This window comes from Megascapheus bottae, chromosome 15 (genome assembly GCF_031878675.1).
Source record: "Megascapheus bottae isolate mThoBot1 chromosome 15, mThoBot2.hap1, whole genome shotgun sequence".
Classification (NCBI taxonomy): domain Eukaryota; kingdom Metazoa; phylum Chordata; class Mammalia; order Rodentia; family Geomyidae; genus Megascapheus; species Megascapheus bottae.
Window position 1 is genome coordinate 6343727 of NC_143523.1, and position 12602 is coordinate 6356328.

The 12602-nt window shown below is 44.7% G+C and overlaps 1 protein-coding gene across 2 annotated transcripts in view; it reads left to right on the top strand.

Annotated features, from left to right (window-relative positions):
* Positions 1-12602, top strand: part of Cpxm2 (carboxypeptidase X, M14 family member 2) — a 96932-nt gene that overhangs the window by 17996 nt on the left and 66334 nt on the right. For both annotated transcript variants that reach the window (XM_090345674.1, XM_090345675.1), the window contains exon 3: positions 2696-2805. In XM_090345674.1, the coding sequence (XP_090201800.1) occupies positions 2696-2805 (110 nt within the window). The remainder of the gene's footprint in view (positions 1-2695; positions 2806-12602) is intronic.

The following is a 12602-nucleotide window of genomic DNA, read 5'->3' on the forward strand; positions in this document are numbered from 1 at the left end:
CCATAGACAGACCCGGCCGATAGCCTGTCTCTCCTCTCTTAGGTTTCTGATTTTGAGGGTTGTGGAGGTTTCTGCTGACTCCATCATGCTGTGGAGTTTGCTTGGCTGCCACTGCCACAGAGGCCCTGCTTGAGCTTCCTCCATTGGCAGCTGGAGTTCAAAATTGCGAGCATAGCTAGAGTCCTGAAGATGTGACTTCTGGACCCAGAATCAGCCTGGGTGTGGGCCCTGGAGAGGAGGGAACTGGTGGTTCCTTGTTGCTTTTTTTTCTTTCTTTTCTTCTCCTTTATCTTCCTCTCTAGTTCTTTTCTAGCCTTGGGAATAGCAGGACAGAGGAATGGTCAGGCTCCCTCTGCAGGTCTGGAGATTTCAGGGGTACCAGAAACTCCCTAGTTCTCTGCATGAGATCACCTCTCCTTGCCTTCTGAGTGTCTGAGTGTGCTTTGCATGTGTTCTTTTGATTGTCTGCTCAGTTTTCTTCCCAAGGCAGAGAGAGAGCGTTGCGGGAGGGGGGAAGGGTCACTCTCACTCCGCTTAACTTGCTTCCTACAAGGACACTTGCTCACCCATGCTGGTCAGTAGCTCTCCCTTTTCCTTTCAAGGACATTGTGTTCTCTCAGGGTGGATCCTTCTTGGGCTTCTTCTAGATGGCATAAACAAGGGAAAAGGCTTCCAAACAAAACTAGATATTTAAAGCTAGCATCTTCTAATAAGGGAAAAATCTCCAGTATCAGATTCTGGGGTTGTGGAAGATGACATCTTGGTTCTGGCTGGGTTCACGTGTCCATCTGGGCTCTCATCAAAGATGCCATCAACCGTGCAGCAGATGGGGAAGGGGGTGGAAAGCAGATCTCCTGGCTTCTGCTCTGACTCCCCTGGAAGAGCGGACAAGAGTACAAGGTGCTTGGCAGATGTGGGGACCACAGCTGTGTGAATCTCACTCTGGCCACTGGCATTTGCCAGCCTAGCCTGGCGAAGGCAGACACTGAATCCCTGAGTTGATATTAGGTGTGAGAGGATCACCACAACTTCTGTGTATCAACAGGAAATGACTTTTGATACACATGCAGTGTTATTCAGATAGTTTCTTCTTGGTTTAAAGGATTGAATTTGTGTGTCTGTCGAACTCAGGGACTTGTGTTCTTGCTCTGCTGTTTTTCTCATGCCTGGTACCTGACTAGTTTTGCCCTATCTCCAGTCTGGCATATTCACTGGTTAATGGGAGATAGTCTCCTGTATTTTTCTGCCTGCTTTCTGTGAACTGTGATCCTCACATCTCAGCCTCCTGTGTAGCTAGGATAATAGATATGAGCCACCAGTGCCCAGCCTCGAATGGAAATATCTGTATACCTATAAGGAGTTTCATTTTTTGGAAGAAATGCTTTGAATTGTAATTGTTGTTGCTTTACTGAGTCAGTTATTTATTTATATATACATGTATGCAACTTTATATAAACACACACACATCAGTCCAGCTGGCTATTTGTATACCTATATAGTTTTCATAAATAGAGGCTGCTTAGCTCTGCCCCCCTGCATGGTACAGGTGGCCCCCAGAAGATATTGGCAGGGCCAGAGAAGCAGTGTGGCACTATCTTACCAGTCTGAACAGGACTGAGGCTAGATCTGCTGTCCAGCTCTGCTGATGGCAGCACTCCTTCAGTAGTTCACTGTAGCTTTGTGGACCTCAGTTTTCTCCTCTAAGAACTCAAGAGAAGAGCTAGCTGGTGTCTTAGGTTCTCGAAGGTCTACGGTGCCTGGGCAGCCCTTCTCTGCCAGGTGCTCACAGAGCCCCCAGCGGCTGGCACCTTCCCAGGATCCTCCGACCTCCTGAGATCCACGTAGCTTTTTCCCCTGCAAGGGCTTATCCTGGATGTACAGCCAGGTCCTTGGTGTGCTCCAGATTCTGGGCACAACCATTTTGAGCATTGACTTAACCCACACAGGCCACACATGTGGGGGCATCTGATACTTTAGTACAAATACCTTCCTACTCAGGAGATGTTTGTTGTCCTTTTCCCAAGCTGGATGGCCAGGGGGCGGCCTCCCTTTGAGATATGCCAGCATCATGGCAGGCTGGTGGGTGGGGACAGCAGCCCAGGCCTGGGAGGTTTGGTGTCCAGCCTGGGCTGCTGCTAATTCCCTTCTGTTTCTGGACAATGGGTTGCATATGAAAGGTTGTCCAGGCCTGGCAGAGCGCTGGTGTTGTAGAGAAAAACCAATTAGGGGATGTTTTCAGAGTTACCCATTTTTTTTTCCCAAGAAGAGAAGACAATAGTGTTTTCTCCATTTCTTTTTATATCACTCTGCTCATTAGCATGCACAATACAAAGGCTGGGGTTACTGAAGCAAAGCCAACAAGTTCTGATTAATTTATAGAGCTCAACCATGAGATAATTCCAAAATCTACTCAGTATTGAGCCTTGACCCAGTCTCTTGTGGAAGGGTCCTTAATTGGAAGCAGTCTCAGACAATAGCAGGGAAAAAAGGTATCAGAGCAAACATATGCAGAATGCAAAGGCCATCAAGAGAGAAAATCAGCAAAATATTGATAGTTGCAATGACCTCAGGTGTTTGGAAATACAGTTTTCTCGGGGTGGGGGCCATGCTGGCAAGTGGGAGGCCACATTAGAAAACCCAGAAGCTTTTCCTTCCAGTGTTGGTCCTCGTTCTTAACAAACCTTGTTCTTGCTAGGCTGTCCTCCTCTTGGCTTGGAAACCTTGAAAATCACAGACTTCCAACTCCACGCCTCCACGACAAAGCGCTATGGCCTCGGAGCCCATCGTGGGAGACTCAACATCCAGGTACCAACTTTTCGGTTGTCTTCCCTTCACACTGCACCTTTGCTCTGGCCTTTGCACCTGGAGGTCCCCCCAGAGCCCACTTGGGGCTTCTTGTGCCACCTTTAAGGTGTGTCATCCCAGTTCTCACGGTTAGGGGGCGCTGTGGAGTCACCCTCTGTGTGTGGAAGAGTTTAAATCTCCAGCCTTAGAATAAGTGAGGAATCCAGTGCCCAGAATCACGTGGGTCCCCTGGAGCCTCTCAAAGTCCCCTCCCCTCCATGTGCTGTCTGTTTAGAAAGGACAGGGGTAGAATGAGGACATGAGTCAGGAAGGTGGTGACTGTGGCCATACCTTGTTCCTCTGCTCACTTCTTACCACATGCCCGCCTATCCAGGACTTTCCGTGGTTCCCTCCACCAATCACCCCAAGTCAGATCTTCTGTGGTTACCGGGGTCAGGGACATTCTGTCTGGCTTCCCTCCTTGAGGTGCCAGAGCCAGGGGAACTTCGTCTTTCCTACTGTCTTTATTCTTTCTCTTGGGCTCCTAACACATGCACTACACAAGACATAATTTTCCATTTTCCATTGGGGACCCCTGTCTTGTATCCCAAGCAGTGTGAGCCCCAGCTGCTCTGTGGCTGCAGTGTCCCTCCATTCTTGTAACAGGTGAGTGGAACCCGGGCCCAGAGAGCACACTTGTGTGTTCTCCTACATTTCTGAAAGATGGAGGTCTTAAGTGGGTTCCGTCCAGGACTGGTTCCTTTTGGAGAAAGGAAAAAAATAATCTTTTCTTTTCTTTTTGGTATCTAGAGGCCATTCTGCAATTGACTCCTGGTATTGTCCTGCAAAGCCAGCCTAGCAGGCTGAGTCCTCATCCTGCCGTCTCAGGCCCTTTCTGTTCCATCTGAGCCATCTTGTCACTTTGACAATCCTGTACAATACATGGGGCCCGCCTGCACAACTCAAGATTATCCCCTTTCTGATCACAGCCTTAATTCCACCTTCAGGCTTCACTCCTCTGTGCCCGTGACTGTGTGTGCATGGATTCCAGGGACTGGATGTAGGGCACACCATTCTGCTGACCTGTCTTCCATGCTTTTCCTTCTACTCCAGCTCCTGCTGGCCTAGCCCTTTTCAGCTTAGCATTAGATCTGTGCTTGTGCTGTAGCCAGGAGCGGGGGTCGTTCCATCCCAGTACTGCGGAGCCAGGAGGGCAGTACTTAGGCTAATAGTTTCTGAATGTCAGTCCCCAGCAATCACTGGGGACTGTCTAGATACAGCCTCTGTGCTGGGACCCAGACAAGAATGACGGAGGGCCCTTCCTAAGAACATAGATTGATTTGTGAGTATCTTTTGAAAGTAACAGCTGTTAAGAAACACTTTTATGCGTATGAGCCGAAACTTCTCAAAACAAAACCCTCTTGCATTGCGTTTTCTGAGAGGGTGAGTGGATGAAGTCTCAGAGTTTGACCAGGGGTGACAACTATTCATCTCTGAGCACCTCCAGGTCCCTGGATGGGCTCCAGGTCTCTACTGGGATAATAGAATCAGTGCTTAGATGGGGCTGGATCTAAATAAATGTGTAGGACGACTCTGTGCATTAATGAACTGCCATCTGCTACCTTGAACTATTCTTCTAAAATTGAACTTCCCCTTTTAAGAAGAGGCAGCCACATTTACCCACACTTCCTATCACACCGAAAGGCTCTTTGAACCCTAAACTTAAACCCTAAAGCACAGATGGCATAGTCAGACATCTGGGGTGCAAGTACTGGCCTGGGTGCTTCTCAATTTTGAGACCTCTGGAACATTTATCTCATGACCTCGAGTCACATTGAGAAAATAGGAGCGTTGAATATGCTTAGGGTTCATTGAGAGGCGAAACTGAGTGGTTTATAATTTTAGAGCATTTAAAGCATTTCCTGGATCATCTCAATCCTCTGCTCAAGGCAGCTTCTGGTTGCTCTTTGAGCAAAATCCCAGCCCTGGATGTTGGAGTCTCTCTGGGTTCCCAGCCTGGTACAGCCCTTTGCTACAGGTTCTTTTTTCCTTGTTTCCTTGGGTTTTCCCTGAGCCTCTCCTCTTGAGCATCACACCCTGTGCAAGGAGGCTAGTCTTTGGCTGGCCCATTCCCCAGCGCCCACAAATAGCACCTGCCACACGCGGGGTGCACAGAGGATGGCGGGAGCTGTCAATCACTGGCCTGCCTCCTCTGCACTAGGCTGGAGCCCTCTTGGCCTTATTCTTGAGTCATCCTTGCTGTCTCAGTGGGCACCATCTTTTCTTACTCTATGGCAGGTGTAGATTGGGGAGCACCAAGCTGCCTTCCAGAAGTCACTCTCCTACGTTCGGCAGGGTGGAAATAAGAGAGTACTCGGAAGTCATTCTGGTCTTCTGCAATGACACTATTGTGTAGCTGTTTAGTGAAGCCTGCTCATGGAGCTATCTCCAAACCTGCTCTTGTCATGTGGAGGGATTGCTTTCAGAGGCAGGCTGGGCCATCCAACCCTCAGCTCTGAGCTCCCACTCTTTGGAGTGGGCCTTCAGTGTATGCAGCAAATAGCAAGCAGGTCAGGACACCCTTGTGGTTTGTACCTTCATGGCTGGTGCCAGTGACAAGAGAGTTGTGAGTTGACCGCTCTAGCTGCACAATTGAAGTTACTGCTCCAGAAATACCTCTCCCCACGCGTACTGCTTTGGAAGGCAGTTTAAATATAACCACATCTTGTCTTACATACGAGCATTTTGTAGGTGTGTTGAGCTAATGGGATTTGAAGTGTGAAACACTGAGGTGTCAGAATTAGAAGTTGTATTTAAGTTGTGTGCTAGGGCATGGAGGCAATGAGCAGATCTAGCCCAGCTTAGCCCAGCCCTAGAGCTCTGCAGGTCCACAGTGCCATGGTCCATGCCAGAGCTCCCAGGCCTGTGGGCTGGGATGCTCAACCAGCTGAGCTCCTTGGTGAGGGGTCTGCACTCTCAGATGCTCCATGTCACTGCAGGAAAGCACAGGGCCCAGTGTGGCGGATGTCGTTGTAAGTTCAGGACCACAGTAGGAAAAGGAAGAGGAGAGGACTCCATTTATTCATCTACAACTCTCATTCCCGCACTGTGCGGTGCTCAGTTCTTCATGTGCATTATTTTATTGAGTACTCAACACAAGGGACAAATGTCATTGTTACGTCTGTCTTCTTCAAAACAGACACAGAGAGCTGGGAATGACTCAACTAAGATTTCCCAGGAGAGGCCAATTAGGAATCTAAGCAGCTTGCAATGTCAAGGGCTTGTTCTCATGATGCCCTAAGCACCTCCATGTCAGCGGCTTCGCTGCTCCAGGTTCAGCATCTGGAATGGTGAATCAGCTCTCTTTTCTGATTGACACATCTGTCACGCTGCCGTTTCTGAGCCTCTTGTCCATGTGCATGCAGCTTTCCTGGTTCTTCCCTGATCACGTGGGCACATGCATAGGTGGTTGGCAGATGCAGGGAGGGTGTCATTGGGACCCAGAAGTAGCACTGCTCCTGTGGCCAGTGTAGCCTTCCTTCACCTGCACAGGGAGTTGGTTTTAGGGTCTCCCAAGGCCAGCTGGGGATGAAGGATACTCAAATCCTGAGTACAAAACAGCCTGGTATTTCCATAGCATCAGCCAACCCTAGCCTCCCTCTATGGTAACTCTTCTCTGGATTATTCATATACTTTTGTTACTGCCCATGGTGGGGAATTAATAGGTACGTTGTAAACAAAATATGGATTTAAGTATGTCGCATTCAAGGGCGTAGATTCTAAATCAACCACGGAAAGCAGATGTTTAGCATTTCCAGAGGAAACATTCATTTAAAATAAGTGGTGAGACACCTGGCTGCAGGATGAATTTTTTTTTTAAAGACATGAAAGCAGAAAGGGATCTCTTTGGAAAAAGCTGGGGAGAGAATAAGAGAGTAATGGGGGTAGGTGAATATGACCAGAGTGTGTTCCACTCAGGTATGGAAATGTCATGGGGAAACCATTATTACAATTAATATATGATAATAAAAGGTTAAAAATGAGAGATTAATTTTTTTGAACAAATAAGGAACTCAGACAAAGGCAAAAGAAAATCCAATTAAAAACTGAATAGACATTTCTCAAAAAAGGAGACACAAAGGACCCAGTATATGAAAAAATGCTAATTACCAGGGAAAAGAAAATTAAAATAACACGGAGAGAGTAGCTCACGCAAGTGAACATGGCTAATGTGTGGAACAGAGAACTTAACAACTGTGGGTGAGGATGCTGAGAGGGGCAACTCTCAAATTCATGAACCCACTATGAAAAACAGAATGGAAGTTCAAGAAAGGAGACATGGGGCTTCTCCAGATCTCAGCCATCGCAGTCTGGATGCCAAAGGCACGGAAGTCCATATGTTGAAAAGAGATGATCACACGCTTGAATATTGCAGCATGTTCACAATAGCCAAGATACGGAACTGACCAAAGTGTGTGCCATCAAATGAATGGGTTAAGACAGAGGGGCAATGTCTATACACAGTGGAATATTATTCAGCCAGGAAAGAGAAATGGTCATTTTTTTCATAAGAGCAAATAGCCAGCAAAGAGGATTTTTCACCATACCCAATAGGAAGACATGAGGTTTTAGGCATTCTAGTCAGCCAGATTCGACCCTCTCACACAGTATATATGTCCTGGTACAATCACTCTGCACCCCCTAAGTATGTGCAATTACTACGTATCAATCAGCATTCAAAGTCACAAGTGAAGTAAGGTCCTACGAAAGCAAGGGGAGAGGTAGCAGGAAGTGCGAAGAATGCTTTTGTCACTGCCTATGGTGGGGAATCAGTAGGTCCTTTGTAAACAAAATATAGATTAAATAAGTAGCATCAAGGGTATGGATTCTAAATCAACCACTCAAAACAGATGTTTGGAATTTCCAGAGAAAACATTCACTTAAAGAATGAGCAGCCCGCTCACATCTGTAATCCTAGCTACTCAGGAGGCTGAGATCTGAGGATCAAGGTTCAAAGCCAGCCCTGGCACAAAAGAACCTGAGACTCTTATCTCTAATTAACCTTTAGAAAATGGGAAGTGGGGGTTGGCTCACAGGTTAGGATGGTAGCCTTGAGCCGAAGAGCTCAGGGACAGCGCCCAGGCCCAGTTCAAGCCCATGAACCACAAAAAAAAAAAAAAAAAAAAAACATGAAAGAAAAAATTAAGCAGCCCAGAAGAAGTAATGGCAATGTTGATGACTTACTCAATGGATCAAACTCGCCTGTTAACTCAAACTCGCCTATTAATAGTGGACCTTCAATCGCATTGAAGAGCAACTGGAGTCGCAGGATGGAACAGAGCAGAAGTGAGTTGTGCTGTGCCATGCACCCACCATGGCTTTTCACTTTGTGGGGGGGATGTTCTATGCTGGGCTCTCTGCAGAACACTTCACATGTGTCTTGTGTAGCCACAGCCTGGGATCCAGGCAGACCCAGGACTTGAACTTGACTGAGGGGCCAGGGCCCACTGGTGTTGTGTTCTTTCCTTGGAGCGAGGCTGTGCTGTTTCACCGGATTCCTAGCATGGACAAACTGTCAGTACTTTAGGGACTGAACTTTCCAAGCATACTCATCTTAGTGGCCTGAGGGCTTCTCCAATTTAGTTGAATTGAACTAGAACATGGATGTGGAGATACTCTCTCATTCCTTTCTCAGGGAGCACATGGCTTTCCTCATTTTCTCTTTGTTTAAGCACTAAATGGTCATGGTGCCTTTAATAGATAGTCTTCAATGTTTCTAATTTCTAACTTGGGGTGTTTCCTCAGCCAATGAAAGGAAATAATTAAGTGATTTTGAGTTTTAAGAATGGCTTCAAAACCAGGGAGTATTTCTTTGTAACTGAGTTAGGTCTGAATTGGAACAAGACCCGTGACTCATTTGCAGAACAATAGACTCATTTGCATCTCTGGGCAGTTTTATGGGTTTAGTTAAGGTTTGTTATAGAAGTTTATTACAGGGCTGGGAGTTTGGCCTAGTAGTAGAGTGTTTGCCTAACATGCACGAAGACTGGAGTTCGATTCCATGGTACCACATACATAGAAAAAAGCCGGAAGTGGTGCTGAGGCTCAAGTGGTAGAGCTCTAGCCTTGAGAAAGTCCAAGGACAGTGCTCAGGCCCTGAGCTCAAGCCCAGGACTGGCAAAAAAAAAAAAAAAAAAAAAAAGAAAGGTAGATTCAGAGCTACTTTATGGCAGGTTAGTTACTTAACTCTACTAATCAGAGATCCTAATTAATGTTTTTAGGTAACCAGCTCTCAGAGGTGGCACTTACTGACATCCTATAGAGTTCAATCCATTGCTTCTAACTATTTCTCCCCCCAAATATTTAAAAATAACTATGACTTTACTCTATGGCTGTCTAAATAGCTCTGGTGACATCTCCAGAGTAGCAGCTGTAAGTCAATTATCTTAGCATTGACTAAATGGTTGCATCCCCTTGGTTATATGTTTTTAATTTGCTTCCAGATGTTTCTGCACAGCTCAGCTCAGGACGGTGGAAGGCACACACTGAGGTGGAGAGTCTCACCAAAGCGCAGTGATTCAGAGTCACCATTTCCTACACAGAACACGATGCAAGGCGTTTGCGTCACGCCTGCCAGGCTGTGGGTGCTCTGCCAGCATGTGGAAAGCCATGTTATAGCACATTTGGTGGCTATGTATCTTCTTTTGCTTTTAGAAATTAACATGAAGCTGAGTATCAGGAGCTCACGTCTGTAATCCTAGCATCTCAGTAGGCTGAGACTTGAGGATTTCAGTTTGGAGCCATCCTGGGCAGGGAAATCTGTGGGACTCTTATTTTCTACAAACTACTCAGAAAAAAAAAAATCCAAAAATGGCACTGTGTCTCAAGTGGTAGAGAACCAGCCTTGAGTAAAAAGAAGGTCAGGGATAGAGCCCAAGCTCTGAGCTCAAGTCCAGAGACTAGCGTGAACATGTGCACATGTGTGTATGCACACCCCCCCACACACAATTTAAGACGCATTCTTACTAGTTCTATAAGCAAGGAGGCAATAAGATGCCTGTATTAAAGAGATGAAAACAGCAAGAAAAAGAAAACTGAAGATCTGTTTCCTTGCTCGCTACCCCTTGAGGTATCAGGTACTTTGGCTGGGGTAACTATATAAATCTTTTAAAATTGTTTCTTTGGGAATTTAATTTTTTCTAAACAATAATTTTTGAAACAATAATTTTTTCTAATATTTTAATTTTTTTTCTAATGACTTTTTCTAACAATTTTCTAAACAATATGCACACAAATGTATATTCAGATATACATTTTCACTTCTTTGGCAGTCCTGAGGTTTGAACTCAGGGCCTTGAACTTCCTTGGCTGGTGCTCTACCACTTGAACCATGCTTCCAGTCTGGCCTTTTGCTGTTTATTTGGAGGTGAAGTCTGTTGAACTTTTCTGCTCAGAATAGCTTTGAACTTAGGTCCTCCATATTGAATCCTCTTGAGCAGTAGGGAATACAGGTTTGAACCACCAGGACCAGTCTGTCTTTTCGTATTCTTGCTATGGAAGACAAGGCTATCAGCTGATTTTTTGTCATCTTTTTCATTAAGTGTAATCATTCCTGCAGGTTTTTCATTAAGTAGGATTCTTTTCCCAAGTTGTACTGGGTTTTGAACCTAGGACCTTGAATCTGCTAGACAAGCAGTCTACCACTTGAGCTATGCCTCCAGTCTATAATATTCCCAGTTATTCATGAGGCTCTTGTTCTCTTGGTATTATTAATGAGTACCACCTTTATTAATAAGTACCATCTTTAATGTGTACCATAACGTGATGTCTCAACTTCTGGGTAGGTCTGTATTCAATTCTTTTTGACCGCAATATATCTTCTACTGAGCCAAGATATATTACAATTTTGTGAACGATGAACCTTTAATGTTATTTCTTGATATTTTGTTTCCCTAAAAGTGCTTAGATTCTTGAAAACAGGAGACGCTGGGTAAGAGGCTTAGGTTGGTAAGATACTCTTCAGTATGGTTTTCTGCAAGGGTGAATTTTCAAACTCACTTTATTGTTTTTATTTCTGTGGCTGTCTCTTTAGGCTCCTCAAATGTGTGACTCCCAGGATCCCTGCACAGAAATTGTCCTGAAATTTTCTTACCTTCATTCTGAGAATTCTTTCCTACGTTAGTGCTCTTGATGTCTAAATCATATATATTAGTGGAAATGGTGCATAATAAGTTAAAACGTGGAGCATCTAATATGTCTCAAAGTGTTATTTTACCATCATGACTGATTGACTGAGCATTTAATTCTGTGAAGAAAGATCTTTTTTCATATATTTTTTATTATAATTAATAGAAGGGTTACATGATATTTGCCAGATAGAAGGTGCATTACTTCACATGCATTGATACCCTTTCTCATGTTCTTGGTCCCCATTTCCCTCCCCCCCACCCCCACCTATCATCTTGTTTTCCCCCCTTCCCTATCCAATTTCAAATAACCAAATACAAATATATCCGATATATCAGGGAACAAAGTGAGATACTGTAACAATATGAGATAACCAAGGGACAGCAAAAGAGATGAGAGATAACATAGTACCTTAAGGATAACAATCATTCATTATATGGCTTTTGTTTCTATATCCTAGAGGTCCTTTCATTTAGCATTATATTATATGGCTTTATGTATCAAGGTTTTGCTCTATTGCAAATCTCTGCCAGGAGAGCCCAAAGTTTCTACTGATTATGACAAATGAATAAAGATCTTATATGAGAATTCAGATTGTGTGTGTGTGTGTGTGTGTGTGTGTGTGTGTGTGTGTGTGTGTGTGTGTGAAAACCAGGGCTTGAATTTAGGGCCTAAATTCTCTTGCCTTTTTCACTCTAGTCTGGTACTCTACCAATTAAATCACACCTCTACTCTTGATTTTTTGCTGGCACATTGTAAATAAGAGTCTCATGTATTTTGTCTGCTTAGCCTGAAGAACAGTGTTCCTCAGATCTCAGCTTCCTGACTAGCCAAGATTGCAGGCAGGCATGAGCTACTGGTACCTGATAAATGCAGGATTTTAAGGCCTCTTCTCTCCATTTTCCTACCTTTAGAGCCACTATGGTGAATTCTGGAGGAAGCTCTGTCCTCATTCTTTGCTTTCATATATTTATGTTTTGTTTCTTCTTTGGGAGCATTCAGGGTCATCTCTTTGTTTTTGATGTTTCAAAGTCTTAGAATAACAGGCCTTAGTTTATTTGTTGTTCTAGATTCTTAGTGTTTCAGAGACTTGAGCCTTTCAGTGTTAGGAAATTATCCTGCAGTTTTCTTTTGCTATGCCCCTCCCCCCCGTCTTCCCCCCGAACCCACGAACTTTTTTTTCCTATTTTCCTCCTGCTACTTTTGTGTGCTATTTACTTTCTTCATGGAGTTTCTTCAGCATTCTCTTTTCTAGTCATTTTACTGAATTAAAAAAATTAGCTTTACAATCTTAATTTCTAAGAAGCCTTTTTTCTTCCTTTCTTTCTCCCCCTTTCTAGAGTGTCCAGTTCTTGTTTCATATGAGCAAGGTCTTACTTCTAGAGATACTAATTATAATTGCTTTGTAACTCTTCTCTGTGCTCGGTTCGCATTTTGCATTTGTTATTTTCTTCTTCTAAGTGTGGCTGCCTGGAGTTGTGTGGCTGGGAGGAGAGAAAAGCGCCTCTGTCTCTCCATCTTCCTTGGGCTGACATCTCCTGAAATCTGTCCTACCATGCTGAGCCTGCTCTCTTCTTTCTCCAAATTCACAGCCTGTGTGGTTTCCTAGTTTTTCTTTTTTTAAGAAGTAT